This window comes from Polychytrium aggregatum, assembly GCF_025602895.1.
Source record: "Polychytrium aggregatum strain JEL109 chromosome Unknown BJ171scaffold_50, whole genome shotgun sequence".
Classification (NCBI taxonomy): Eukaryota; Fungi; Chytridiomycota; class Chytridiomycetes; order Polychytriales; genus Polychytrium; species Polychytrium aggregatum.
Window position 1 is genome coordinate 133,539 of NW_026516252.1, and position 27,851 is coordinate 161,389.

The 27,851-nt window shown below is 58.3% G+C and overlaps 8 protein-coding genes across 8 annotated transcripts; 6 read left to right on the plus strand and 2 right to left on the minus strand.

Annotated features, from left to right (window-relative positions):
• Window positions 1-55: 55 nt before the first annotated feature.
• On the minus strand, window positions 56-1,841 carry BJ171DRAFT_522725 (peptidase M76 family-domain-containing protein). The gene is made up of 4 exons (XM_053112511.1): window positions 1,150-1,841; window positions 911-1,032; window positions 448-666; window positions 56-285 (listed from the first exon to the last, which is right to left on the minus strand). The coding sequence occupies exons 1-4, from the start codon at window positions 1,361-1,363 to the stop codon at window positions 133-135; spliced, it is 708 nt and encodes a 235-aa protein (XP_052962779.1). The 5' UTR covers window positions 1,364-1,841; the 3' UTR covers window positions 56-132.
• Window positions 1,842-2,427: 586 nt separating this feature from the next.
• On the plus strand, window positions 2,428-3,105 carry BJ171DRAFT_478359 (uncharacterized protein; the record flags this gene model as incomplete). Its single annotated transcript, XM_053108906.1, has 1 exon — window positions 2,428-3,105. One exon carries the CDS (start codon window positions 2,428-2,430, stop codon window positions 3,103-3,105), a length of 678 nt encoding a protein of 225 aa, XP_052962780.1.
• Window positions 3,106-7,589: 4,484 nt separating this feature from the next.
• BJ171DRAFT_571185 (ATPases of AAA+ class, SpoVK, putative cell division) lies at window positions 7,590-11,965 on the plus strand. Its single transcript, XM_053113670.1, has 11 exons — window positions 7,590-7,956; window positions 8,076-8,212; window positions 8,301-8,387; window positions 8,584-8,872; window positions 9,081-9,160; window positions 9,273-9,407; window positions 9,621-9,784; window positions 9,964-10,765; window positions 10,897-10,968; window positions 11,082-11,312; window positions 11,602-11,965. Exons 1-11 carry the CDS (start codon window positions 7,647-7,649, stop codon window positions 11,704-11,706), a joined length of 2,412 nt encoding a protein of 803 aa, XP_052962781.1. The 5' UTR covers window positions 7,590-7,646; the 3' UTR covers window positions 11,707-11,965.
• Window positions 11,966-13,318: 1,353 nt separating this feature from the next.
• On the plus strand, window positions 13,319-14,158 carry BJ171DRAFT_240353 (uncharacterized protein). The gene has a single exon (XM_053106630.1). It carries the CDS (start codon window positions 13,415-13,417, stop codon window positions 14,132-14,134), a length of 720 nt encoding a protein of 239 aa, XP_052962782.1. The 5' UTR covers window positions 13,319-13,414; the 3' UTR covers window positions 14,135-14,158.
• Window positions 14,159-14,477: 319 nt separating this feature from the next.
• Window positions 14,478-19,862, plus strand: BJ171DRAFT_240376 (uncharacterized protein). The gene is made up of 5 exons (XM_053106631.1): window positions 14,478-14,512; window positions 14,662-14,848; window positions 14,987-18,097; window positions 18,286-18,938; window positions 19,067-19,862. Exons 2-5 carry the CDS (start codon window positions 14,813-14,815, stop codon window positions 19,698-19,700), a joined length of 4,434 nt encoding a protein of 1,477 aa, XP_052962783.1. The 5' UTR covers window positions 14,478-14,512; window positions 14,662-14,812; the 3' UTR covers window positions 19,701-19,862.
• Window positions 19,863-19,981: 119 nt separating this feature from the next.
• Window positions 19,982-22,044, minus strand: BJ171DRAFT_463463 (ferritin-like superfamily). Its single transcript, XM_053108534.1, has 4 exons — window positions 21,753-22,044; window positions 21,546-21,621; window positions 21,169-21,420; window positions 19,982-20,745 (listed from the first exon to the last, which is right to left on the minus strand). Exons 1-4 carry the CDS (start codon window positions 21,918-21,920, stop codon window positions 20,132-20,134), a joined length of 1,110 nt encoding a protein of 369 aa, XP_052962784.1. The 5' UTR covers window positions 21,921-22,044; the 3' UTR covers window positions 19,982-20,131.
• A 197-nt stretch (window positions 22,045-22,241) lies between these two features.
• On the plus strand, window positions 22,242-24,500 carry BJ171DRAFT_522784 (uncharacterized protein). The gene is made up of 11 exons (XM_053112512.1): window positions 22,242-22,309; window positions 22,467-22,516; window positions 22,677-22,689; window positions 22,824-22,867; window positions 23,095-23,122; window positions 23,200-23,384; window positions 23,508-23,646; window positions 23,772-23,820; window positions 23,926-24,047; window positions 24,240-24,256; window positions 24,370-24,500. The coding sequence occupies exons 2-11, from the start codon at window positions 22,484-22,486 to the stop codon at window positions 24,481-24,483; spliced, it is 744 nt and encodes a 247-aa protein (XP_052962785.1). The 5' UTR covers window positions 22,242-22,309; window positions 22,467-22,483; the 3' UTR covers window positions 24,484-24,500.
• A 274-nt stretch (window positions 24,501-24,774) lies between these two features.
• Window positions 24,775-27,127, plus strand: BJ171DRAFT_522791 (ras family-domain-containing protein). Its single transcript, XM_053112513.1, has 6 exons — window positions 24,775-25,192; window positions 25,699-25,872; window positions 26,065-26,130; window positions 26,280-26,374; window positions 26,542-26,623; window positions 26,862-27,127. The coding sequence occupies exons 1-6, from the start codon at window positions 25,129-25,131 to the stop codon at window positions 27,011-27,013; spliced, it is 633 nt and encodes a 210-aa protein (XP_052962786.1). The 5' UTR covers window positions 24,775-25,128; the 3' UTR covers window positions 27,014-27,127.
• Window positions 27,128-27,851: the final 724 nt, after the last annotated feature.

A 27,851-nucleotide genomic window follows, 5' to 3' on the forward strand; every position in this document is an offset into this window, starting at 1 on the left:
CTGGATGTTGGCACGCAATGTGAGTGCATCCGCGAGCAACAGCAACAGCAACAGCAACAGCAACAGCAACAGCAACAGCCGCCCTTTGCCTGCCCGGCTGAATTGCCTGCGGTTGTGGTTGCGGTTGCGGTGTCAGAGCATATGCGTATCGATATCCGAAGGGCTGAACGGGGCAGTATCGTTGACGCAGGTCGCATAGACCTCGTCGATGACTTTGGCGGCCGAGCCTGCAGGAAGGTTGGGATTGATCGAGATTGCCAGAGCTGCTCGCCGCTTGATGCATTTCTGGGTTGGGCAGACGGGAAGCCCCAAAGCAGAGCCGCAGCGGCGGTGAGCTCAGACTCTGTGGTCTCGACGGGATGGCGAGTGGGAGATGCGGAGAGCGAGAGCAAGAAGGAGGGAGCCACATCAATGGGTCGACAGAGAAGATCGAAAAGACGGACCTACCTCCATCTGCCCCTGGATGTTGAAGTTGCCTCGCTTGAGCTCGCGGGCGACGGAGCAATCGCCACTCAACAATGCCGCCCGTATTTCGGTACAGGCATGATGCCGGACATTGTTCCAGTCACAGCGGACCCGGCAATAGTCAAAGGCATGGACGAGTTCGTGGGCAAGGGTCTCGGCCATATGGCTCTTCTCCTTGAATGTGTTTTCGCACAGGATGATCTTGGAGGGTAGAGTCGTATCGAGAAGAGAGGGAGGGCAAGGCATCCGCAAGGATAGGTAGCGAAAGCCACACGGAAGAATAGACGAGCAGTTCAGCGTGAGCGGAAAGGGCGCTGAATGAGACGCATGCAGTTTGGCGATCCACTTGATGCAAGATAGGGCCGAGCAGCTCGCTTATGGCTCGTGCTCTTGTTCGCTTCTTGGGGAGGGAGCGGGATGGATGGATGGATGGATGATCGCTTACCCCGTGTTCTGGATGGAATCCTCCAGCGCTGCCAGGGGGACAGACGGTGCAAACCAGGTGCTGCTGGGTGAAGGGACATCCCGACTCCTTCAAAGCCTTCATGAGTTTGCCCACCCGGAAGTCTGCACAGGAGTGTGTTGTGGATCAGAGGGCATTGGATGGATGTCAATGGATGGTGATGCGATCACAGACGACGATGCGATCACAGATGATGCCCCAAACGAAGCCGCCAGCCATACCGCTGTGAGCAATCTCGCCCTTCCACTGGGTGCACTTTGTGTGGGCCTCGCTGGTGACCGAGCGATCCAACTGGGCGGCTCCCAGCAGGCCTTGGATGTTGAGAGGCTGGACGTCGACCATGGACATGGCGAGATTGGACAGAGCATGTCTCGGAGATGCGGGGCTGGGCGAAGGAGCGGCCTTTGTGGCTGTGTCTGGCGGCGGGGGGTGCATTCCTTTGCCTTCTCGGCCCTCATCGTGGCAGTTGATCGTGGCAGTTGATCGTGGCAGTCGGTCACTGCAGCTGACCCGGGCATTTGATCGCCCCGTCGATCTGCCAACGCACCCACATGAGTCACCTCTCTGCTCGCAGAATCGTCTGGAACGCCACCGCAGCGCGGGATCAGCCGGGATCAGCCGGGATCGGCCGGGATCGGCTGTGGCCTGATCACAGGGCCGGTGCCCTGGATGCGTCCCCGCATTGGCCGGCCATGTTCCCCGGGCTCTGATGGACTCGATGGGCCATCGGGCCGCATCGGGGCCAGTTCATGGTCCGCATCCGCGTCGGCGTTCATGGCTGGCACTGCTCTGTTGCTATTCATATCCAGCGGCGATACCCTGTCGATGCCCATCTTCGTCCCTGTCGGTTTACAACAATGCCATTCACAACACGCCGGCTCGGGTATCGCCCACCCATCGGAAATGCAGGGACCAGGCCTTTCTGCCCCTTGTCACAGGACCGGCCCCGTCGATGTTTGTTGACCCAACATGGATGCATCGCGCAATCCCACCCGTGTGGTTGTGTCTCCGAGCAAGGCCTGATCGGCTCAGCCGACCAGCCCCGGCTGCTCACGGCAATCAATATTGCTCACCCGCTATACTGTTGACGTCCCCCACAGCCGCCATGTGCCCTCTTCCCCGTGTCTCCTGCTCCTGGCGGCCTCGTGGGGGCTCAGCATATTGCCGCCACCATTTTCCTTTGGATCCGCAGATTGTGCCTTGTGTCGTGGCTGCAGGTCGCTGCTGATCGCGGCCGGGCTTGCACCCTATAAAGCGTCACGCCTCATTCCGCCCCATCCCTTTTCGCCAACATACCCAAGTCTCTTCTCCAAAACTACACCAGAATAAAGCCAACAACCCGAGAACCTCCAGAGCCTTCCTTCTCTGCCACGCCAAAAGTCTGCACTACTCACCTCACCATCTCCACTGCTCACCTCACCATCTCCACTGCTCACCTCACCATCTCCACTGCTACTCCCAGTAGCCCGCACACTTGCTTCCCCCCCCGCAAAGTAACCATGTACGAACGCCTCGTCACCGACACCGATGCTGAAGCCCCCCTCTTGACATACGAGGAGCGTGTTGTCGAGTTCGAGATCGAAAAGTCGCTCAGGATCAACTTTCTCAAGGCCGTGGACCTGATCCGGGTCTCCCGGGCCCCCTCCGAGGTTGATCCGGTTGAGCTCCGCACCGCATACAACACCATCATCAACAGCGGCCTCTTCCAGCGATACATCCCGGAGAGCTTTTGGTCCTCCAACAAGACCGCCAAGTGCCCCAAGGAAGAAACCTCACAGATCGATCCGCACCCCCTTGGTATGCCTCCAGAGTGCCTTCCCACAGGCCAGCCCTCCAGCTCAGAATCACCGAGCGCCATCAACACCCTCACCAGAGCGTCGGTATCCAACGACAGCCTCCCGAATGCCCCGAGCGCTTCGGGGGTCGATACACCCGCAAAGCTCAGCGCCCTTCGCTCGGCGCATCTTGAAACACAAGATGCTGATCAAAGTGACCATCCCACACTCTCGTTCGAGGACGAAAGCCCTCACGACCGCAACATGCGCCTCCTGGCCATCCGGCTGTACCGATCCAAGCTGGGCCATATGCTGATGAACGTCGTCAGTCACATGAACAGGACACACAGACGCATGGTCATTCTCTGGCTGATCCTCCGAGGCAAAACCGAGCCGGGCTAGCCGCGGAATCCGATTTCGCCCGGGCGTCGACTCCCCATCCCACCCCCTTAATCAACTAATTTGACGGCAAGGACCTCGGCTCCGGCCTTGCTTCTATGAGCAGCGCACCGCCTATCGCACGGCCGTGAGTCCTGGGGTCAGTTATCGGCTTGAATCACCCGCTCAATTCCCAGACTCGGCGGCCAGCATGCTCATCGGTACCGGCTAACGGAGGCCCGCAGCACTCTGGTCGCCATCATGGCTCCTCATAGCAGGAGCGACGCTTCACAAAACCCTGGCGAATCGACTGCCAATGTCGCTTTGGCCTTTGTTGTCATTTCTTTCATTGGATCTTCGCATACCAGATCGGGTGTTTTTCATGACACCATGTATGTTATCATGTCATCGAGGCACCATTGGTGTCCATACCCCAGCTTTGCTCCAGTCTTTGTCGACACCATCACTTTGTTTCCTCACTTCTGATACCTTCCACAAGCACACATCTTGCAAGATCGCACCCTCCCTTTCATCCGCACAGACTCTGGTCTCTGTTGTGCCCATAGAGCTGGATGTGGATCCACAGGCAATACAGCTTCTTCAGAGCGAAACGGGGCAGTGTGTTCCTGAGCGTTCGTCGCAGTGATCTGTAGGCCCCGGTGGGCAGACCATGAGATTGCGCTCCTGTCTTTGGACAGCGCTGTGGAGAAAGCAAATGTCATATACCCTGGGTCTTTGTTCCCAAAAACCGCATTTACAGGCAATCCAATAAAAAACGGGACACCCGGGTTTTTGACCATTCATCGAATATTTTGTTACCCAATGTTATCGCGCGCTGGCCATGACCATTCGCCACACATCCGACTTTCGCACCGCCGCATTGCGATGCTACGCCCTCATCCATAGCCTGCGTAAGGTCGCCTCCATCTTCAGTGTGTCCAAGAGCACCATCCATCGATGGCACCGAGGATGCAAGCTGGATGACCCATCCCGGGTCCCAGCTCGCAGATCCACTTTCTTCGAGCAGGCATGTCCAGTCATTCGCACCCTGATTGAACAGGACCCGTTCCAGACTGGTCCTGTGTTGCGATGCAAGCTCGAGTCCATCCTCCAGAGGAAAGTATCACTCTCACTCTGCCACACTGCCCTACAGCGAGCAGGTCTCTCTCACAAGAGGGCAACACACCTCAACAAGTCCAAGCGACTGGATGAGCGAGTGGCACAGTTCAGGGACCAGGTCCGCTCCATCGACCCACGGCGGCTCGTTTTTGTCGACGAGACAGGGATCAGGAAATCCATTTTCCCTCTCTACGGATACTCACCGAAGGGTGCTCCGCTTCGCCAGCGCAATCACATGAAACACAAGTCCGTCTCGGCTGCATCGCACGTACATCCCCACATCATTCAAGACACACTCGATGGTCGAGTTCTTTGAGCGAGCGAGCTTCCCAGACGACTCTGTGATTGTGATGGACAATATCAGCATGCACAAAACGAGGACTGTCCTGGACTGCATCGAGCGCCGAGGATGGTCAGTGATCTTCACCCCACCTGCCTCACTCGACTTCAATCCCATCGAGAACTTCTTTGGGATTGTGAAGCATCAGTACAGGAAGGCAGCAGCGCTGAATGCATCCGAGGGGTTCAGGGTCGGGATGGTGACCCTGTTCGAGTCTGCCGTTCGGAGGGTGCTTCCAGATGTCTTCCCACGGCTGATTGAGCGAGCGATGCGCTTCTGGGGTTGAGTTCCCTCCAATCAAGCCGCCATTTTCACGCCCAAATCCCTGGCTTGAACCTCTCGGCGATTTTGAACAGGGTCGCTTCCCCAACCAGCCCGCGCAGACGGGTTCCTGCTCTCGGGTATAAATGCCACACCTTCGTCCTGCTGCTTTCTTCCATCATCTCGCCTTGATCGGATCATCGCGCTATTGTACGATAAAGAAAGTCTCTGTTCTGACCAGTACCACTGGCAGGCATTCACCATCCTCTGCCCCCATGCCTCCGAAGCGCAAGGGTACCGGTGATGGCCAGCCTCGGCCACCCAGGCCCAAGAAAGCCAAGTCACAGTCGGAGCCGGTCTCTGGTTCGTATTCTGACCCCACGCATGCTTGGTCGTCTGTTGCTCCGTCGCTCACCACCACTGCTTCTGCAGATCCAATGGATGTCGATCCCACCGAGCCTGGTCCATCTACTTCCTCGAGTACCGGCAAGCGATGTCGCCAGTGCGATGGCACCGATCACGAACGTTGCAACACCAGCAAATGTCCAAAATACCGGCCTCTCAAGAGTTCTGTCGTCCCACTCGTGGATGGAAGGTCATCCGCCCCTCAGTTCAGCTGCTTCAAGCAGACGATGGATGGCTGTTGTCTCAATCCCGCTCTCCGCGACAAGATCCAGGCCACCGTCGAGGCCATGACACAGATCCAGTTCGAGGCATCCAGGCTGCTCAACCTGCACATCCTCCGGTGCATCGAGCAGGATCTTCCCGTCCCCGTCATCTCCAAGTCCACCCCTGCTTTCATCCGCCAATGCTTCACGATCGTCCAGGCTGGTGCCCTCTCCCCGACCGGGGACAATGAGAAATACAACGAGCATCTGGTCGCTTCCTTTCGCGACTACCAGTCCACTCGGCACGCAGACCTGCCTCCGGCCCCTCGTCTGCCTGATGGTGCTCACAGTCAGCTTCTCACCCTGGCTGTCAATGCCTATGCCACCAACTGCACGACACACCTCAATCTGGCCTACTGGCGACTCCTTCGCCGCTTCTGTGCTGCCGTCTTCCCAGCCAACAAGCATAAGCACGAAGCCATCGAGGCCTGTCTCGAGCTCTTCGAGAAACCAGGGCAGACACCACCCAAGGCCGATCTCGAGTTCCTCTATCCCGAGTTTGGCCATATCCTGGACGAGTTTCGGTACAGCAACGACCAGGACCGCTTCCGGGCTCTCCATCGCCTCTCACACCATGTGAGAATCCTCGCCCGAGACAAGATGGTCGACAATGTCCACAAGTGGATCGACTGTGACATGTCCGCCCTCCGAGTCACCGAGCTGCAGCGCCAGGCCAAGCTGGACAAGCTCACTGCCCGAGGCATTCCCTCCGACGACAAGAGGTTCACCACGGCCAAGTCTGAACTCGGCACCACCAAGTCCAAGATCAACAAGCTGGCCGCCAGGATCAACTGGGCACTCAAGCAGCTCGCTCTCGACACTCCTCCGGCCGTGTGCACGATAGTTCCTCTATGCACTGCCACGGCCAAGTATGTCAAGATTGACACCGTCACTCTCTGGCAACTCCTTGACACCGAACATCGTCTTGGATTCACACGGGACAAGCTCAAGGAAGAAGGTGATGACGGTGTCAACAACCAGGATCGTCTCTGGCGCAGTTGCTTCAAGCTGCGTAGTTCCCTCTTCCAAGAGCGGGACGTGAACAAGAAGCTGTTCAACTACGAGATCAGCACCGATGGCATTGGATGCACCATCGGTCTCGTCAAGTTTGTGCGTCGAACCGATCACACCGAGACCATCGAGCCTCCTCCGACTGCCGAGCAGCGTACCCAGACCCACATCGGCGACCCAGACCCCGATCGCACCACTTGGATTGGCATCGATCCTGGAGTCGGCTCCATCTTCACGGCGGTCATCCAAGCACCGGGCCACCAAGACGAGGTGGTCTCATTCTCCAATGGCCACTACCAGCACATGTGTGGCCACAGGTCCAACACCGACTGGCACAATATCATGAAGTATCGACTCAGCATCGAGACCTGGATGTCGACCACCCCCTCGCCCAAGGTGTCGTCCTCGGAAGCCTTCAAGGTCCATCTCACCCATGTCCTGCGACCGGAGCTGCGAGTGCAGCTCGACTTCCACCTTGGCAAGAAGGCCCGTCACCATCGCTTCACGGGCCACAGGAGACGCCAAGTGGCCGTCGACAGGATGTGCAAGGCCGTCCTGAAGCACGCCCCGATACGGACCGATGTGGTGATCGCCTTTGGCAATGCGTCATGGCGGCAGGGCAAGGGCTATGCATCCAGCCCTCGGAGGCAGCGGTTTGCTCGGTACTTTGAGCAATTCGAGCACCACCGACGCCGTCCCAATCACCATCATGGAAGCGTCAAGGTAGTCTCGACGAACGAGTTCAACACCTCGCAAGTGTGCTCCAAGTGCCTGGAGCCAGTTCGGTTGGAAGGACTCGATGCGCCCAGCGTTGCGAATTCCCACTTTGTCAGGAGCTGCAAGAATCCCAGCTGCCGGACAGTGTGGAATCGCGACGTCAATGCGGCGCGCAACATGATCACAGTGTGCAGGTCGATTGTGGAGACCGGAGAGCGACCGGCGGTCTTCACTCGGAGGCTGCCAAAGTGATCTGTTTTATTTCTTATGGCTTTGCTTGACGCAAGCACAGCACATACTACATGTTCATGGAAACGGCTATATTGTCCCGTTTTTTTTCTGAATAAAGTGTAGCTGCCACCTGCCCGCCCAGTTCAACTCCATCTCCATCTCCATCTCCATCTCCCTCTCCCTCCCCCTCCACCCCGACCATATCCAGATCTCGGCCAATGGAGCCACTTGTCTTTCGGGCCGTGTCTGCCCTGCCCGAGGACCGGGGGCTGGCCCGATGCAGGTTCTCCAAGGGCAGCCTCCCAGAGGATCTGCTTGCGAGCTCGGTGAATGCATGGGTCCAAGTCGCAACTCCCTCGCAAACTGTGTACTGCAGATGGTGGCCGCTCCCGTCGCTCGCCTTGACATCGGCATCGGCATCAGCATCGGCATCGACATCGATATGGGATCGGTCCATCTGTCGCATCGACAAACACATCTGCCGCCATCATGCCTCAGCATCTGCCGAGGAACTGGCTCTGGATCAGTGTAGGCCGTCATCTCATTCTGGACCCAACGGTCTCGGTCCCATTTGCCGATTGCCCTGCGACAAGTTGGTTTCGGTATATTCTGATCGACTCCGGATCTCTTGCCCATGTTCGATGCAGGTGCTGTTCGCTTCATCCAGCCTCACCAGATCGAGCCAGCCAAGGCCATCGTCGTCCAGGTCAACCAGACGCAGGTTGACTTTCTGAGCGATCTCGGGTTCGACTATGCCCAGGCCGACGTCTATACCAAGAAAGCGGTGTGTGGTTCTTGTCCTTCGCTGGCGGCGCAAATATGGCTTCGGGTTGCTGTCGTTGCTGATGTTCTCGCTGCTGCACCTGGTGCAGACGCTTCGAAGGCTGCTCTCGGATACGATCTTCACGGAGGGATGTGTCTTGGGCGAAGAAAGTCCTGGTCACTCGCTCCGGATCGAGGTATGAATGCCGCTATCCATTCCTGCGTCCAGAGGGCCATTTCGTGGGGCTCAACTGCGACTCCACACGAGCGACTCCACAAGAGCGGCGGCTTCGTCTCGAATAGCCGCTGATCCGTCTGAAACACCACAACCACACATTCTGGCTTCGATGCGCAATCTATTGGGAATCGATTCGATTCGCTGTGCTAATGAAGATACGCAGCACAACGCCTCCGAACAGCATCGTTGCGCTCGGCGCTGCAACCAGGATTGAGATCCTGGCCTCTCCGTCTCAGGCCTCGACGGACACAGCCCCCAGCACCGATTCGATCGAGCATCTGACCGAGCAGTTGGAGCAGCTCACGATGTCGGGATCGAGGACAGCTCTGGCACAAGGACCGCCACCGGGGCTCGAAAAGCCGTTTGCGGACCTGGTCGAAGTTGTGACGATTCCGCTCAAGCACTCGGGCCTTGTGGAGACGCTGGGAATCGATTGTCCCAAAGGTATTTGTCTACAGCGGCCAGGATGGCGGTAGATCAACGACTGATCCCTACCCCCAAGCCCGGGATCGCGGCAGCGCGACGATGGATCGACTGGCGGCAATCGATCGGGATGCATGCGGCAAAAGTCGATCGCACATTCATTTGCTCGTCTATTGCTCGTCCATCTACTCACTTGGATGTCTTGGCTTTGCTTGCTTGTTTTCCGCAGGTATCCTGCTCTATGGCCCTCCCGGTGTCGGCAAGACACTTTTGGTTCGGAGGGCAGCCGAGGCATGCAATGCTCGGATGGTAAGGGCATGGATCGAAAGTCACTCTCGAACTAATGGTCCCGAATGCTGCACCATTCCCCACATGCTGCTGCGACCGACCCTGACTTTGCTCGCGGTTTGTCCCTGGCCAGATCTCCATCCATGGACCCGAGGTCTACAGCGCATATCACGGAGAGAGCGAAGAGCGCCTGCGATCGACTTTTGGCGAAGCGCAGGAACTGGCCAAGAGCCAGAGCCAGCCCGTCATCATCTTTATCGACGAGATTGTAAGTCACCGACGGACGGGGGCATGGGGCCGTATCGCTCGGGGGATCCGTGGCGCTAACGCAGGAACAGCACGACCCAGCCATATCTCGCACACATGCCTTTGGCGATGCCGTGGAGGAGTTGAGTTGCCTCGTGCAGATCAAGTTGCTGCTTGTGCCATGAGCTTACATGCTGCGGATGCCCCCTGTTCTGATGGATATGGAATGCTGCAGGACTCGTTGACGCCGAATCGAAACGATGCGGGGCTTCAAGAGGCTCGTGTTGTTGCCCAGCTGCTGACATTGATGGATGGAATGAAGCACCGAGGTCGCATTGTCGTCATTGCGGCCACGAACCGCCCCAACACTATCGATCCGGCACTGCGACGGCCGGGCAGGTATGTTCGGCACACAGATAGCCCATCACACCATTGGCCTTGGATCGCGCCGCGCAAAGGATAGCAGGTGCAAATGTCGTCATCGGCGTATTGCGACCCTGTCGCCGCTGTTGCTGATTCCCACCTTCCTTGTCTTCCACTCGGTGGTCTCCCGCCGGGCCAACTCTCGGACGCTCAAGATTTGACCGCGAAATCTCGATCGAGGTGCCCTCCGAGTCGGCTCGGTTAGCTATATTTCGGACCTACAGCGAGGGGCTCCCTCTGGTCCCCGAGGTTGACTTTGGTCTCTTGGCGGCGCGGACAAACGGTTTTGTCGGGGCCGACATTGCAGCACTGTGTCGTGAAGTTGCTATCCTCGTGGCCGAGAGAGGGTGCGCCAGTCCAGCGAGTATGGCTACCTTACCGACGACGACAACGACGACTACGACGACGACGACGACGAATCCACCAAGGATCACGCAGCGGGATTTCGAGTCGGTTTTGGGACAATTCAAGCCTTCGATCATCCGCAGTGTCACGCGCACCCTCGAAAAGCTCACCTGGGACGACGTGGGCGGCCTGGCACAGATCAAGAGCAAGCTGGTCCAGGCGGTCGAGTGGCCACTGAAGCACCGAGAGTCGTTTGTCCGTCTGGGACTGCGGCCTCCCCGGGGCGTGCTGCTCTATGGCCCGCCGGGATGCAGCAAGACCACCCTGGTCAAGATCATAGCGGCGACAAGCGGGTCGACGTTCATATCGGTCAACGGAGCCGAGTTGTACTCGGCCTTTGTCGGCGACTCGGAGCGAACCATTCGCGAAGCCTTCCAGAAGGCCCGGGCGAGTGTGCCGTCGGTGGTGTTCTTTGACGAAATCGACACGATTGTTGGCAACCGGGGTCTAGGATCCAAAGGCGGCAGTGCTGATGTCGTCCAGGAGCGAGTGCTCTCAACCCTGCTCAACGAGATGGATGGTATCGAGCTGGCCAAAGGAGTACTGGTTGTGGTAAGGGCTGGCTGATGTTTCCGCCACCTCGAGGGGTGTCTCTTGTTGCGGAGGGTGGATGTGCGAGGACCGGATGTGCGCGAAGGCAAGACTGGTGGCCCACCACGCTAATATCGACTGTTGTTTCCCAGGGAGCGACCAACCGCCCGGACAATGTCGACGCGGCTCTGATGCGGCCGGGGCGATTCGATCATGTCCTCTATGTAATTGCTGACTGCCAGCAGCGATGCAGCATGTGTTTGCAATGCAATGTCGCCCGCACTTGGATAGCCTGCTTGATCCGGTCGGCTTATTCGCTGTGTCTGATGCCATCCAGGTCCCGCCGCCCGATGGGTCGTCGCGCACGGAGATCCTCGAGATCTTCACACGCCGATCGCCGCTCTCGGCGAATGTCTCCCTCGCGGCGCTGGCGCAGCAGACGGACCGGTATACGGGTGCTGACCTCAAGGGCGTTTGCCGAGAGGCAGCGCTGGCCTGTCTGCGCGAGCACAGTCAAATCGGGAGCCTGGAGAACGCCAACGCCCAGGCCGGAGGTCTTTGCGAGATCGTAAGTCGCGCATGTGGGGCCCAAGGAGATTAGTCCGGCCCGGTGGAGGAGAAAGGAACGACTGGGCATTGGCGAGGGACCCAGCCGGGACCCCCCTGGGCCAGAGCGGACGAACTGAGGATGAACGGGCTGGGTGGTCCTGTCGAGACAAGGCGCGAGCCGCGGTGGCCGAGCCTTGGCTTGGGTTGGCTTGGTCCGATTGGGCCGATTGGGCCTGATTTGGGTCGACACGGCCTGGTTTGAGTTGAGTTGAGTTTTGATATGATCTGACCCGGCATGGCTTGTCCAGGACATGAAGCACTTTGTCGATGCCCTGGAGGTGGTCAAGCCGTCGCTGTCGGACGAGATGCTTGCGCAGTACCAGGCATTTGCAGCCAAGTTCGGACACAGTTGACCCAGGGGAAACGCTGCAGCCCGGCGTGTGGCTTGGCAGCATGGCTGGCGCACGTGCGCGGATGATGCTGTCTCGCACAAGCGATCACGACATCGCACAGGCGACACGTTTCTGTCCAGCGGCGCGGCCGGCTGTGGCTCCTGGGTGCGCGGGGGCCATGGCCACCAAGCCTGGGGGACGCGAGTGAGAAGCAGCACAACCGGCGGTGCGGTGCGTATTGGGTGTCTCGAGTGTATTGGGTGTTGCGATTGTCTTGGGTGTTGCGATTGTCTTGGGTGTTGCGATTGTGCATCTTTGGGCTGGCTCTGTCCTGCTTGGCCGGCAAGAGCACCGGACGGACTGGACTGAGATGGGTGCGGATCCGCACCAGAAATACAACAGGCATCTTCCCACGCCGCCGGATCATCGCCGTCGCGCCTTGGTCGTCTTGGCAGGTTGTTCCCTTGACTCCGTGCCTGTCGGTATCCATCCATCGCAGCACGCATTGCCTTCTGCGGACATCGCAGGCGGTCTGCGGCCTGTGTATGCTGCCGATGACGCATGGTTGCACCCCACCCCCATCCACCAGCCCCGGCGAGTGAGCGAAGACAGCACACGTGCGGTCGAGTACGGGCGAGCCAGGCGGCGAGAGCGCCTGCAAATTTGCCAGCGAAGAGTGCGCCGGTGGAATCGCGACAGCACCGACAGCATCGCAGCAGCCTTGGGCGGCGGCGGATGGAAACCTTGATGTTGTTAACTTTGCAAATGCGAATGATTGTCGCCCGGGTTGGGTCGTCAGAGGGAATGACAATGGTGCCGAACGAACGACATTGCCTGTCAAGCCGGGTGTGCCGAATCGGCTTTAACTGTTCAATCTGTCTAATCTGTCTAATCTGTCTAATCTGTCTAATCTGTCTAATCTGTCTAATCTGTCTAATCTGTCTAATCTGTTCAATCTGTCTAATCTGTCTAATCTGTTCAATCTGTTCAATCTGTTCAATCTGTCTAATTCAGCTCTGCTCATAGGCGAATCAAGCTCGCTGCCCTGCGGCCGCCGTAACATCCACCGACTGTCGACATCGCCATTCCGCCCATCGCAGCAGCCAGCCGCGCGGCCGCCGCGCCCGACAAGGGCCTGTCGCTCTGTTGCCACCCTCCCGCACGCCTCTTGCCCGGCATGGCGGTTGCGCCGCGGCCCCGCGAGCGTCTCGCCAACACCCGCGCCGGCCCAAAGCCAAGGCCAGCGCCCCCATCCAAAAACCATTTATCTTCCCTCATCCGCCCGGAGCCCTGTTCGTCCTGCGACTCTGTCTCTCTGTCTCTCGTCGCTGCGCTGTGCTCCGGTCGCCTCTGCTCTGCCTTTGCTCCAAGTCAACGCCGATCCTGCGTCTGGCCTGTTTCGCTCTGCGATACTTGGGCCGTTGCCGCAAAACACCCGCTCGATACATACTTTGCCTCTCGCTCCGTCTGTCATTCCACTCTCCCCAGAATCCAGGGGCGCCTCGATATAGCAACAAAAGTGATCCCTTTCTCTGAGATTCCCATAGTGATTCCCATAGTGATTGCCATCGTTGTTGTCTCCTCGAGTGAATCCTTCCACAGTCCTGTTGACAATCCTGTTGACAATCCTGTTGACAATTCTTCCACAATCCTGTCCACATTTCCTGTCCACATTTCCTGTTGACAATCCTGTCCCTCGGCCCATCATCTCTCTCGCCTCCCTCCTGCCATGCTCACCACTCCCCTCGATCCTGCCCAACATACTTGGCCGCAGATGGTCCCCTCGGCCGCATACCCGGCCACATACCCGGCCCCGCTGGCCACCCCGGACCAGTCAACACATCCCGACTCGGTGGCCTACTACTATCTCTACATCCTTGAGACTCTGTACCCACAGCAGTTCCTGACATCGCTGGCTGCCCCGACGACCTCGCCCATCTTCAAGATCATCAAAAAGTTTCTTATCCAGTCTCGCGACTCGCTCTCGGTCTTGCAGATGGCCCTGGTGTACCTTTACCGCATCACTACTGCTCTGCGCATCGGCCCTGTCCTGCGCTCGGCCCTGTACTCGCTCGAGAAGAACATGTGCCTGATATCCGGCTCGCTGCCGAGCCATGGCTATTATTGGGATCCTCCGAGTCTGCCCTCGGGCTGCTTGCCCGTCGTCGTCGCCCTGCCCTCGGCCCCGCGCTCGCCCTTCAACTGTCCCGAGATGATTGTCCATTCAGGGACTCTGATGTTTGTCGCTGCCCTCGTCGTTGCCTCGAAAGTACACTACGAACGCAGCTATGCCAACAAGATCTGGGCCCAGACCGCGGGCCTGCCGCTTGAAACCTTGAATCTGGCCGAAAGGAGGCTGATGGAGGAACTGAACTACAATATGTTTGTCCGGGCCGAAGACCTGGCTCCCCTCTCAGTCTTTCCACCCTCGATAGCCTGCTGCCCGTAGCAGCGACGTACGAGGAGCCTTCTGGCTTGACTTCCCTCTCCACCCCTTCAACTTTTGGATATCATGTATATAGACCCCTTCCCCCCTCCATATATAGCTCCCTGAGAGCAGATCAGCACACCCGAGTATCGTCGTAATCTTCGGACGAAATATAGAATGATGTATTCAGTCGACAGCTTATCCGGGCTTGAGCGGGGCGGCATCACTTGCATACAGAGTTGGTCGCAACAGCCGGCGGTCTCGCCGAGCATTTGCTTCATGGGGGAAACCGCCGCGCGACAATCGTGTGCTGATCGGGCCGGAGCTGCGTCCTGTTGCCCGGGTCTTCCTTCATCTTGCCTGTTTCCTGGCCTGAAGCCCTGTCTGCCTCGCCCTCTGGTAACCCAGCTTTCGTATATCTGAGCGGACCCCAGGGAATCCAACCGATGGGCGTGTGCTTCGATCCGCTTGACATCCGTCTGTTTGAAGCTCCATGCGCCGCGTTCGTCGCTCACATTCACCTGCTTTTGATCCGGCTTTTGGACCAGCAACGATTCTGCCAGTCTGCACCTCGCGGTTCAGGCTCAGGGCTCAAGAATCTAGACTCAAGACTCAAGAATCAGAACTCAAGAATCAAGACTTAATCAATATTCAAACTCAACACCCACAATTGCCGACCGCTCCCTCATCGTATTGCTGATGGAGAGCCTCATCCACACCGCGACCGATTCGCAGGTAATCAGCCACGAGCTGGCCGACACGGCACCCAAATGCCCTCCCTTTCCGGATTTCTTCTTCTCTCTTATGCGAGCTGCCGACTCATCTATCTCCACTTGTGCTCGTGCTCGTGCTCGTGCTCGTGCTCGTGCTCAGACCGATCCCTCGTCCTCAGAGCATGTGCTGGTCCAGATCGACGAGCCATCATCGGCCTTTGGTCTCCCCTCTGGATTCAAGGACGTCTCTCGACTGAGTGCCGTGCGCAAGCCCTGGACGGACGATGACGACATTGACTGCACCTCCAGCAGCATCTCGCTGCCCAACATGGACCTCGATGATCTTGTTCAGTCCTCCCCGACCGAGAGCGCTGTTCGGCCTGCTGTTGCTGCTGTTGCTGCTGTTGCTGCTGCTGCTCCTGTTGGCCCCGCCACCGATGCTGTCCTGGTCAATACCCTGGGTCCATCAGAGCCCTCGCAGTCGTCGTTTACTGAGGGCACCAAAGCAAGGTTCTTCCGCACTCTCGAAGCCGAGCTGGGCAGTTCCATCGATTACCGGGCGCTTAACCAGTGTCCAGACACCGCCGAAGACACCGAATCGCCTGGTGAGGTCTCTTCGGGCCGGCCTCCTCTACCAGACCATCCAACAGACGATCCAACAGACCATATAACAGACCATCCAACAGATCATCCAGCAGACCATCCAACAGAACATCCGGCAGACCATCCGGCAGGCGATCCAGCGGACAAGGACTCGCCCCCATCTCCACTCAGAACCGATCTGCCCACCCTGTCCGAGCCACCAACACACGCCGAATCCACCGATTTGATTCAGTTTTCCAACAATCCACCTCCCTTTGCTCCTGGTCTCCCGCCGGTGCTTTCGGCGAGCTCGCTCCTGGACGAAATCCACGATCTGCCTCAAAGTCATGTCTCCGCACCCATCCTGGACGGCTCACTGCCACTCGGCCCATCTGTTCCTACCCAACCAGAAGCCGACATCTCCCGCTCTCCATCGCCATTCCAACACGAGTCCAGATCTCATGTCGAGGACGACGGCTACTCCTACCAGTTTGAATCCGAGTCGAGCGAGCATCATGGGCGTGCCCGTTCGCCCGAGTCCCTGTCTACACCGTCATCACACATTCGCAATACCAATCCCGAGTCACCGTACCCGCTGCAGGCCCAGCCAGGATCCGTATCAATATCACCATCACCACCACCATCGCCATCACCACCATCGCCATCACCACCATCGCCATCACCACCATCGCCATCGCGGGTTCCAAGGCCAGCTTCGCCGCTCTCAAACGGGGTCTTGCCTCTCAGTCCAACTCGCGAGGAGTGTCCCTCACCGGACTTGCTTTCTCCGCTGGCCTCGCCAGCCGTGGCCACCCGCCATCCGGTTCCCAAGGCCGAATCGAGTCAACTTCCTTCCGATCCATCTCTTGCTGAAGTTGACTTACAGAATGCATCGAATGCGCAACACCTTGGCGCCGAACTGAATCCGCAACCGATATCCGATCGGGACCTCGAGTCGGATGTGCACATCGAAGCACAACTCAGTCGTGATGGCCTCCATCCCGAGCCAGAGTCTCGTCTCGAGCAGACGCAGCTCCAGTCCAAGCCTCATCGTGAAGCCAGTCGTGGTGAGACCGTCAGCCGAGTCAGACTCGTGCTCCCCAGCCCTGCCAAAGAGCAGGATGGCAAGCAACCCACTTTGCCATCGAATGATGGAGCTCCGTCTCAGATCGCCGTGCGACCGGCGGGTACTCTCGGAGCAGATCCCAAGCGGCCAGTAGCCCAAGCTCGTCCGAAGCTGCCATCCAGTGGGTTGGCTGCACCGCCATCCTCTGCTACCGGCAAGCCAGCGCCGCGGCCGTCAGTATCGCCGGCCAAGGCGAGCACCAGCCAGGTCTTGTCCAAGCCTCCGGCGAGGCAAAACTCCAAGAGCTCGCTCAAGAAAGCCATCTTGCAGGACACAAACCTCAAGCGGCGACCTTCGACCCAGGAACTCAAACCCGCTATATCCGATCACCCGGCGGCACCGCACCATCGCTCGTCCTCGTCTCAGGACCCGCCTACGCCCCTGCTGCCCGTGCGTCCTGATAGCATCCAGCCAGCTACCAGTCTAGAATCCGCGCAACTCGCCTCAGAGATCGAGTGTCTGACTCGGCTTATCCATGATAAAGACGAAGCCATCAGGAAGCTCACCGCGACGATCGTCGAAAAGGACAGCGCCATCCAGAGCCTCAAGGACGAAGTCGACTTTCTCGAAAAGCTGCGGGAAGAACGAGACCTGTTCCAGGCCGGCCGAGTCAGAGTGCCCGATGCAATCGAGGGCGTCCCGGACTCGGAGCTGGCCGCGCTGCGGCGACAGTTTGAGGAACAGGAGGCTCTGATCGCGGGCTTCCAGCGCGAGAACGAGAAGCTGGACGAGCAGGTCCGGCGACTCAAGAAAAAGGCCAAGGAGACCGAACACCAATTCTTTCTCAAGCACGAGGCCACCGAGCGAGAGATTGCCCATCTGCGTCAGCAGCTGCATGGCCGCGAGAACGACGCCGACTTTGGTGCGGCCAAGCTTCGGGTCCGCCTGGAGGAGCTCGAGCACGAGCTTCAGCATACTCGTCGCGATGCCGAGGATCAGCGCGAGGCCATGAAGGGCGAGCTGGTCAAGGTCCGGGCGCAACTTGCCGAAGCCAACTCGAAGCTGCGGGAACTGACCGAGGCCAGCCCAGAGGAGCTGGATCGCCTGCGTGGTCAGCTCAAAGAGTCCAAGGAGCGCTATGAGGCGTATATCGTCCAGCTGGAGGGCAAGCTCGAAGCCTTTTCCCAGAGCGGCAGGCTGCCCGAGAGTCATCTTGCTGGTGGCCCTGAACTGCAGCCGTGGCTTCCTTCGCCGGCGCTCTTGGAGAGCATCGACGACTTTGTGGCCATGGTCGAGACCCTTGGACTCACCACCCAGGCACAGCGAACTAAGATTCCGGCCGCATCGCACAGCAGTCGGCGCACAGATGGCAAGCGCCCAGGACAGCAGCAGCCCGATCGACTCGAGCAGAAACTGGCGCAGATCAAGAGTCTGGTTCAAACGGCACGGGCATCGACATCGGCATCGACATCTGGCGGCGACTCTGCCTTTGGACTGGCCCGGCCGGCTATGGACCAACCCGACTATATCCGAAGGCTCCGCGAGCGCATCAAGCAACTCGAGCTCGATGCCGAAACGACGCTGAATGAGCACCGGGAGGTATGCCGACAACACGAGAACAAGGTACGGCCTTTTGTGTGGAGCGAGTACGCAAATCGCAAATCAACCCGCTGAATATCATGTATTGCGCCGCTGTGGATGATGGATTGCGTCGCTGTCGATGATGGATTATGTCGCTGCGTGGTAAACGGGAATCGGCTCTTTGGGTCGGCCACGGCGTTCTGACTTCCTTTGTCCGTCTATTCCCTTAGTTGTCGCGACAACAGGTTGAGTACGAGGAGCAGCTCGCCGAGCTCAAGTCCAAGAACGACCAACTCTATCGATCGCTCCTCGAGGCTGCGGAGAAGACCTCGTCCGAGACCATCGGCTTGGCCAACGATCGCATCTCGCAGCTCGAGCAGCAGCTCTCCACACTCTTGAACGAATACTCCCAGCAGCTCAAGGAGGCCAACAACGTCAAGACCCTTGGATCGGAGCTAGAGCAGACGCAGAAGCTACTGTCGCTCTCCGAGGCCAAGGTCGAGACCCTCACCGAGCGGATGATCCAGCAGCAGAGCAAGCTCCTCGAGTACGAGCGGCTGATGAGCGAATACGAAGAAACGCTGACCAAGGTGCAGAAGACCAAGAACAGCGTCGAAGCCGAGCTGCTGCAGAACGCGCTCGAGAAGGACCGCTTGGTGTCCAGCTACGAGGCCAAGATCGTGCAGATGCAGCAGATGTGGCACGACAAGGTCTTTGCCGTCGAGGAGACAAAGTGGGTTGAAGAAGTCGGCAAGCTGCGGACCGAGCTGGAGCAACTTCGGATGACCAATCTGAATCTCAAGAACAAGTATGTACCTTTCCTCCCAACGCCCCACCCCCTTCTCCATGGCTCGACGCCCACTGCTCTCCCGGGTCAGCGCGGGTGGGTGCGCTTTTGGGTGCGTCGCAGCGGGCCCGCATTCTGTCTCGTGAATATGTCGCTGAGCCGTCCCTGCGCCGTCCTTCTGGCATTGTGTCGGGTTTCGTTCTCCCATCCACACGTGCTCCCAGGCTCCAAATCAGCGAGACCGCCCGCAAGGCTGTCCAAGAAAACACCCTTGCTATCCTTAAGCAGACCCAGCAAGAAACCTCGCAGATCTCCTCGGCGCACTATCACCAAGCTGTCGAGTTGGCTCGCGAGGAGACCCGGCGCGCGCTGCAAAGTGCGCATCAGCTGGAGGTTCGCGAGCTCAAGCGCGCCCGCGACGACGCCGAAAAGCAGCTGCAGGTCTTGCGGGACAAGCACGGGGAGCTCCAAGAGCAGTGCCGGCGCCTCGAGGCGTCGCTTGAGGAGGCCAAGCTCGGCAGCGATTCGGCGTTGCGGCGCCAGAGCCAACAGCTCCAGCAGCAACTCCGAGTGGCACGCCAGAACTGGACGCCGGACATGCATGCCTTTGCCCGGCTCGAGGAGCAAATCCGGACGCTCGAGGAGCAGTACTCGGAGCGCGAGTCGGACATCCAGAAGCGCATCCAGGTGCATGCCCAGGAGCTGGCGCGCAAGGAAGTCGAGCGGGTGCGCGCCATGTACGAGCCCTTGCTCAAGAGAAAGAACCAGGAGATCGAGGGGTTCCGGCGCGAGCTGGAGGAGCTCATGCAGGGCTTTGCGCTGCTGAAGCGAAAGGGTGGTGCGTCGTCGCGTTCATGAGCGGCGCCAGCGGCATGAGGTGTGCAATCCGATGCGGTAGTCCGATGCGGTAGTCCGATGCGGTAGTCCGATGCATGCTGCTGCACTTGCTATATCCACAACCCTGCTGTTGATGGCGTGTGGTCGCCACCTTCGTCGGTATGGCCACGATGCTGGGGATGAGAGCGATCATGCGTGTGGCGAGGGGTCAATGCTGCGACTGATCATTTTTGTGAGTGATCCATGCGAGTCAAACCAATGTTGTACAATGGAAGAAATGTATTCAGGTTCTGGGATAAAATTGTGGCTATCGGGCCTCAGAGGACCAAGGAGAGTTCCGCTTCATGATTATGAACGCTGGACTGCCGATCGGATGTGCGAGAGCGAGAGAGAGGGAGAGAAACAAACAACAAACAAACAGGGGAGTGGGCACAGCTGCTCTTGCCAGGATGTTAAAAGTCGTCGTCGAGAGTAAAGGCGCTTTCGATGTTCGCGGGAACCTCGGCCTTCTTCTGGATGGCAGTGACGGGGGTCTTCGACTTGATCTTGATGGTCTCCGACTCGATGATGCGCGTGGCCCAGGGAAGTGGGTCGGTGACGCCAAAGACCTTCTCAAAGCCGAGCCCAACCACAGTCTGGTCGGCGACAAACTTGCAATACCGCTTCAGCTCGGCCGGATCGACCGTTGTGCCGGCCAGGGCAATCGCGTTGCCGGCATACGAAAACAGGTCCTTGACGAGCTCCTCCTCGATGTCGACGGCCTCCTGCAGCATGGCGTGCACTTTGGAGACAGGGACCTTGTTGACCAGAAGGTCGCCGAGGATGGTCGAGAGCTCATAATAGTGGTGGTAGTCGTGATGCATCTTGATGAGTCCGTGGAGGAAGCCAGGCAATGCCGAACGCTCGTACTTTGGCACCTTGGCGGCCAGGTGGACGGCGATGATGCTCAGAGTCGAGTTGAAAATCTTGCTGTAGATGGCCAGGGCAACGTTGCGGACAGAAAAGTGCTCGTGGGATTTGTGGATGTGGCGCTCGACCCAAGCAATCTTTCTGTGCAGGCTGGGGACTATGGAACATGGTGCACATCAGCAAAGATCGACTACATAAGCACTCGCTATCCATGCAAGCAGTTGAGGCATCAGTGTGCTTGGCGATGATGACAAATGGTAGTGGAATAGAGAAGCAGAGAGGCAGGGAAGCGGGGGACAGTAGTAGACCGATGGGATTGTGGGCAGTGGATGAATCGAGGCCGGTACGAGTGGCTGCCGAGGCAACGGAGCTCAATGCACAGGGAGAGTGATGGATGGACACAATTTGTCCATACACATAGGCAAGCAACTGGCAATGATCCGTCACACGATATGGGGGACCGCTGCGCACATGAAGAGCCAAAAGCAGAAACTAGCAAGTATCTGAGGAGGGCCGGCTCAGAACAACCCTGCACATGGCCTTGCTGCACGCCGCCAATTGCTCGTGGATGGACACTTACAGGAGCTGATGGTTTCGTAGATCAGATCGCGGCTTGCGTCGTCTTTCAGAAACAGGCCCAGGAGAGCGTTGAGCAGCTCCAGGTGGATGTTCTTTTGCATGATCTGGAAGCCGTAGTATGCGCGAGGCTCGGCAGCCTGGATCTCGTTGGCGACGCGGGATTGGACATTGCCGACGAACGAATCGTTGGTGGCCAGCAGCAGCAGGATCTGCAGGAGCACCGACTTTTCTTTGCCTGACAATGTCTCCCACCCTGGCGATGGATCAAATGGAGGGTGTGAGAAGCACGGCGCATATGGACTACCGCTCAATGAGGGATGTGTTGGCGAGGCTCCACGGCCATCGCCGCTAATGGAGTCACTGATCGGTCGGACTCACCTTCGGCATCCTCGGAGAGTGCGATTTCCTCGGCACTCCAGAATTTGGCCTCGGCGGCCTTGTAGGCCTGCCAGATCTGTTGATCGGGGCATCAGACGAGGGGTTTGGGAGTATCTGTCAGTGGGGATCGGGCAGGCCGAGGGAAGCCACTCGATGATGCCGCCGAGCACGATCTAACCACGGGATACCGCTGCCATGGCGTCTCACCTCGTTGTAGTGGATCGGGAACATGACGAAGCGATGCTTGCTCTCGGTCAGCAGGGGCTCGTCCTTGTAGGCCGCTGCCGAAGGCTCAAATTCGGTGTTGTCAAAGTCGGCGCTGCCAAAGTCGGCCAGCGGTTGCTGCGCGGGGGTCTCGTCGGTGTTGCCGAGCATGCTGGACTGGCGTGATGGCAAGGACGAGGTGGGCGTGTTGTATGAGCTGCGAGGGGGTGCGCTGGACGAACTCAATGCTGAGGGTGTCCGAATATATACTGGCGGAGCGAGACGAGATCCAAACCGACGGGGGAGGGGCGAATTGCGGGGGGGGGAAGTGCAGGTCGTTCCAGATGCATGTCGGCCGCGCTGTCGAATCGCGTGTCTGCGCAGCGCTTGCCGTATATGGGCAAATGACAGTCCCTCGCGCCTGTTCTCGCCGAGAAGCCATGTCGGTCTGGGGCTGGAGAAGGAGCTGAGGTCAATATTGGTCCTGGGTCCGGAGCCAAAGCATCCGGAAAGAGATATTTGCTCCGGCACTCGGTCAACTTGTCGGTGGTGGTGCGAGGGTAAGGGAGGGTCCGGGCAAGATCGGCTGTGGGGACGAGAACCCGCCGCAACCAGGGTCACCGCGGCTCGCTGATATCGCGAGAGTCGCTGCTTGTCTGCCGCCCGTGCTGCTTGATGTCCGTCTTGGTTGATGCCTGTCTTGCTTGGCTCGAGCAGCACCAAATCATAGACCCATGTCGGAGCACGCTGATCTGTCGTTTTTGGAGGTATTGGGCCCGCACATGCATGCCCTCTCTATGCTGCCCTGCTCGTCATTCGAGGATGGCGATTGGAATGGGGGCGACGGCGAGATCGGACTGGGGGCTGGTCACGACTTTGAGGCTCATGCGAACACACTCTCTTTACTCATGCCGTGTGGGGCTGAAGAGTCATTCCGATGGTGAGTGCTTGGAGCAGGCGGGTGGAGCCCAAGTAGCGACAATCAAGTCTGGCTTCAAGACAGCATCACATTCGCTCATGGCGGCCGCTCATACATCGACCTTCTCCCTCCTCCACTTTCGTGACTGCGAGCAGTGCTGGAGTCGCTTCCGGCCGAAGTCAGGCGGATGTTACTGCATGTGAGTATCGCTGCTCGGATAAGCGGTTCGATCCTCGCTGACGCATCCGGCGAGGCCCTGGGATGCATGGTTATATCGGATGGGTCATGCTGCATACGGCCGATATCATCTTTGCATCCCTCCGCTACCCTGGCTTTGCTGCACTGGCTTTGCTGCACTGGCTTTGCTGGCGGCCGGGCGCGACTGGGGTTGAGGTCGAGGACTGAATCTTCCTTTCATCCGCCCAGATCAAAGAGCAGGATCGGTTGATCCAAGGTGCGTCGCTTGCTCCACTGCATCAGGCATCTGTCCTTCATCCACTCAGCCAACCGAGGGCGGACACTCCCGAACAGATGTGCTTTGCCAAGTGCGACTCGATCTGGATGAGTATTCCCAGCGGGTCGATGAAGCCAGCCCATCCACCCCATTGAGCGACACGGACCGGACGAAGAAGGCCACGGAGATCTGCCGACAGCTTTCGGTCCCCGTCGAGCGAACCCACGAAAAGTTTGCACTGGCGAGTCAAATCTACGATCTTGTGAGCATCCGAATCTACCATATGGACATGGATGGTGCCGCGTAGCGTCGATGATATGCGGGAGTCGCCAAACTGGACTGAACTGGGCTGGAGTGAGCTGGACTCACTGCTTTCTGCGGGCAGGTCGATCGCCATATCCGGAAACTGGACGATGACATCTCCAAGCTCGAAGACTCGCAGATGATCGGTCCGGCGATCAAGCTTGGGGGTGAAGCGAGGACGCCAACCTCCGAGGAGAAAGCAAAGCCATCCGAGAAGAAGAGTATGTGGCGGCGATTCGGTGCATACCCTCATGGAGGCGTTGCTATATCACCATTGTGCGGCGATCAACCGTGATCTCGCTTAGGAATGCACTGACGACATTCTCCTGTTCGTCCGGCGGTTTAGAGCGAAAGCAAGGGCCCTCCGAGGAGCCGACAAGCCCACCCAGGTCCAGGTAAGCCAGCGCCGGCCACCTTGGGAAGGGATGTTGTCGTGAATGGCCCGATCGCTGCTGGTGTCCGGATGATCTGATACAAACTGCTGATTGAACTTGCAGCAGATCCAAGCCCAGCCAGCCGGCCCCAAAGGACTTCAAAGTCAATCCTCTAGAGGGGCTCGAGATCAATCCTGACGAGCCCAAGTACTGTATCTGTCGCCAAGTGTCCTACGGGATCATGCTGGGTACGGTCGATAGCTTGGGCGACATGCGCGACGGGCATTTGGCGGCTGGGAGCCACTGAGACGAGACGTCGCCTGGCAATACTTGCATGGAATGCGTATCTCAGCGACGCTGTTGTCTGTGGCTCTTTTGGATGCATGCTCATTTCACATGTCTCCCTGACTTGTTGACACGCTGTGGACAACTGGATACAGGATGCGACAACGACGATGTAAGTGCGCATCTGCTGGCTGTCGTTGAGTGACCGTCGTTCAGCGGCCGTCGTGCCAAGATGGCATAGCAAGTTCCTCGGTGTGCTGATGCTTTGAACCCGAATCTCCCCAGTGTCCATACGAATGGTTCCATATGGGATGCCTGAATCTGAAGGAGCCGCCACCAAAAGGACAGAAGTGGTACTGCGAGCACTGTGCCAATGCCCGCCGCAAAGATACCAAATAGACAGCTTCCACATCGACGGGCTGCGCGGACGAGCGGTAATGGAAGAGAGCATCGCGAGCCACTGTTTGTGCGTTCAGACATGTATGCGTCTAGTTGCAACTAGTTGCATCTGATATTGCATCTAGTTGCATCGAGTTGCATCGAGTTGCATCTAGTTGCATCTAGTTGCATCGAGTTGCATCGAGTTGCATCTAGTTGCATCTAGTTGCATCTAGTTGCATCTAGTTGCATCGCAAGACTGACCGCACCGGCGGTGCTGTATCCGGGCCCTGCTTCCTCGATCGCTGCAGCAGCACTCGCCACCCGCAACCGCACGCCGTCCCTGGCGCTTCTTCCCCAACCTCCCCCCCCCGCTGGGCGCCGAGAGCACATGCGACCAGGCCGCGCGCCGTTCCAGAATCCTCCATCTCGCCCGCTCCTCGCTGGTGCCCCGGCGGCTCTCGCTGCACTGTACCAGCGCTCTCTGCCCCATCTCGCCCTCGCCCGGCCCCTCGTCTGCTTCTCGCCGTCGTCTCGCTCCGAGCCTCGGCCGTCCCCGTCCTTTTGAGGGTTCCCCCTTCCTTTTTTTGCACCCTTTCCTCTGTCTTGCCTCGTCCCTGCCTTCGCCGTCTCTGCCGTCTTGCCTGCCGATTCCGTCTATCCACCATGGCCACCTCAAAGTCCGCCACCTACGACTACCTCATCAAGCTCCTGCTGATTGGTGACTCTGGTAGGCCTCCTCGACGAGCCCGAGGCGCCTTCCCAGCCCATTCGTCTGCCTCCCCCCCCTTCCCACTTCTCGACACCCAGCGACCTTGCCTGCCTCCCTGCTTCGCTGCAGCTCGGCCGACGGCATCGCTGGCTTGGCCACCGGACGACAGAGTGTTTGACCGCGAGCGATACACACTCGACCATCTACTCCGGCCGAGTGTGCAGCTTGTGGCGAAATGGCCAGCAGTGTGTCTCCCGTTCCTGCTCGGCAGCCACCCCTGGTCGGGTCGACAGAACCTTGCGCCGTCGCGCATTGCCTGCGATTCGACCGTCTTTCTTCTCGACTTGCCATCGGCTCATGTCACACACCGTCGGCTCATGTGCCGGCCTTGGAACTCATGGTCCGGGGGTCATTTGACCAGTCCAGGGTGGTGGCACTTCTGGCAGGTCCTATCTCGCTCCCGCTGCCTCAGCCGCTTACCTCCCACTTTAACGCTGTCACTTGCTTGTCTTTGTTGCCGGTAGGCGTCGGCAAATCCTGTCTTCTCCTTCGCTTCTCGGACGACTCGTTCACGCCCTCGTTTATCACCACCATCGGTATCGACTTCAAGATCCGTACCATCGACCTGGACGGAAAGCGAATCAAGCTGCAGATCTGGGATACCGCCGGCCAGGAGCGCTTCCGCACTATCACCACCGGTACAGCCTCAACAGCCCTTTTTTCTTCGATGCAGCCTCTGCCTGGTGCAGCGGTCGCGGACCCCGTGCCCCAGATCGCTGTCCATCCGATCCTCTCGGCCAGCCAATATTGTGTCCTGCCGTGCCGAGTCGGTGCTGCTCATGCATATTGGACAGAAAACTGACTGCTTGTTGGCTCCTGACACTGTCCAGCCTACTACCGCGGTGCCATGGGTATCTTGTTGACCTACGATGTCACCGACGAGCGATCCTTCAACAGTACGTATCCCAGTCCAGTCCAGTCCAGCTCTGTTCAGCCCAGCCCAGCCCGGCTCGTTCTCCATAGCTTGTGTTGGTGCAGATTTTCGCCGTGAGGTGGACTGGAGTGCCACCGTACTTACGGATCCCATCTACATGATTGGTCGCAGACATCCGAAACTGGATTCGCAACATCGAGCAGCACGCCAGTGAAGGCGTCAACAAGATCCTGATCGGCAACAAGTGCGATATGCTGGAGAAGAAGGTAAACCATGCGGAACGCTGGCGGGCCAGTAGATTGCTTCTCTTGTTGCTTTGGTGCCATGGCATGTTGATCGAGGGTGCGGTGGCGCCCGCAGTAGGTGGCTCGGTGCTGCGACTTGAGTCAGTCGAAGATTGCTACGGCTGACGGCAGGCTCGTCCGGCTCAAAGGTTATCAGCAAAGAGCAGGGCCAGGCCCTCGCCGACGAATACGGCATCCGATTCATCGAGACCAGCGCCAAGTCCAACATTGGTGAGTGGCTTGATTCTGGAAGAGAGGGGGATTACTGTGCTTGGTTATTCACGGGCTGCCGAGCATTCGTGATTGGGTCCAGACTGCGGGACTCCGCGAATGCCACTCCTCAACTCGATCATTTGCGTAGTGTGCATGCTGGAGGGGGGGGGGCAATGGCATCGCAAATCTCACCGCTCCGAGAGAAAGCCCTGTCTATGTCCATTTGCTTAACTGGACTGTATCCGAATGATTCCAGGCGTCGAGGAGGCCTTCTTCAGCTTGGCCCGCGACATCAAGAAGCGTCTCATCGACAACGACGAGCGCAAGGACAAGCCCGCTGCCAATGCCACCGTAAATCTCAACAAGCCAGGAGCCCAGACCCCCACTTGCTCTGCATGTGGCATCTAATCGCATTGCCATCGCTACTCTCCACCGTCTACCTATCCGCCCCCACACACTCTGTCTATATAGGAGCAAGTGCGTCAGAAAATCAACGTAAATATACACTCCACACCCACCCACTCATCCACCCTGAGGCTGTCGCTGTGATGCGAGCGCATGATTTATGGGGAGATGAAAGCGGTTCTGGGGGCACACAGTCGCCGCGAAGCACAAGACCAAGCGCCTGATAGCTCCGCGGACGGGGATTCGTTGACCAGAGTGCTGGCAGCACCGATATCCTGGCTCCACCGCACTGCACTTGCCAGCAGCGTTGAATGTGTAGCTGGGACCGCGATTTCGGACCGCATTAGGACAGCGCTCGTTTTGCGTTCGTTCGCACTTCAACCAATGCCTGTTGTTGGATTGAGGAGTCCAGTCTCGAGGAGTCCAGTCTCGAGGCGCGATATGTATCCACCAGTTGCCAAGTTGGCTGAGTCAAACGAATCGCTCGCCGTGTATTCTGGGTCTGGGAGTCTCTGGTAGTGGTGGCGGATTGATATATCGTACAAGCGCGGTCTCCGTATGTTCGATGGACATCCCTTCCTGCGATACGCACCCAGAGGCAACTGCAACATGAGTATCTTGAGCCATACTGTTTGGCTCTGGCAGATGTGTGTATTCACATCCAGAAAAGTCCCCATGTGTTCAGAAATGGGGGTCTCGCTCCGTTTCAGTGGATGGTATATTGTTGCATGAACAGAGACACATATGCGAGCAGAAGTTACAGTTAGGTATGAGCATTTCGTGACAGCGTGTGAGTATGGTACATTTCGGATCTGCCCTGCAAATCCTGCGGGACCGAGCT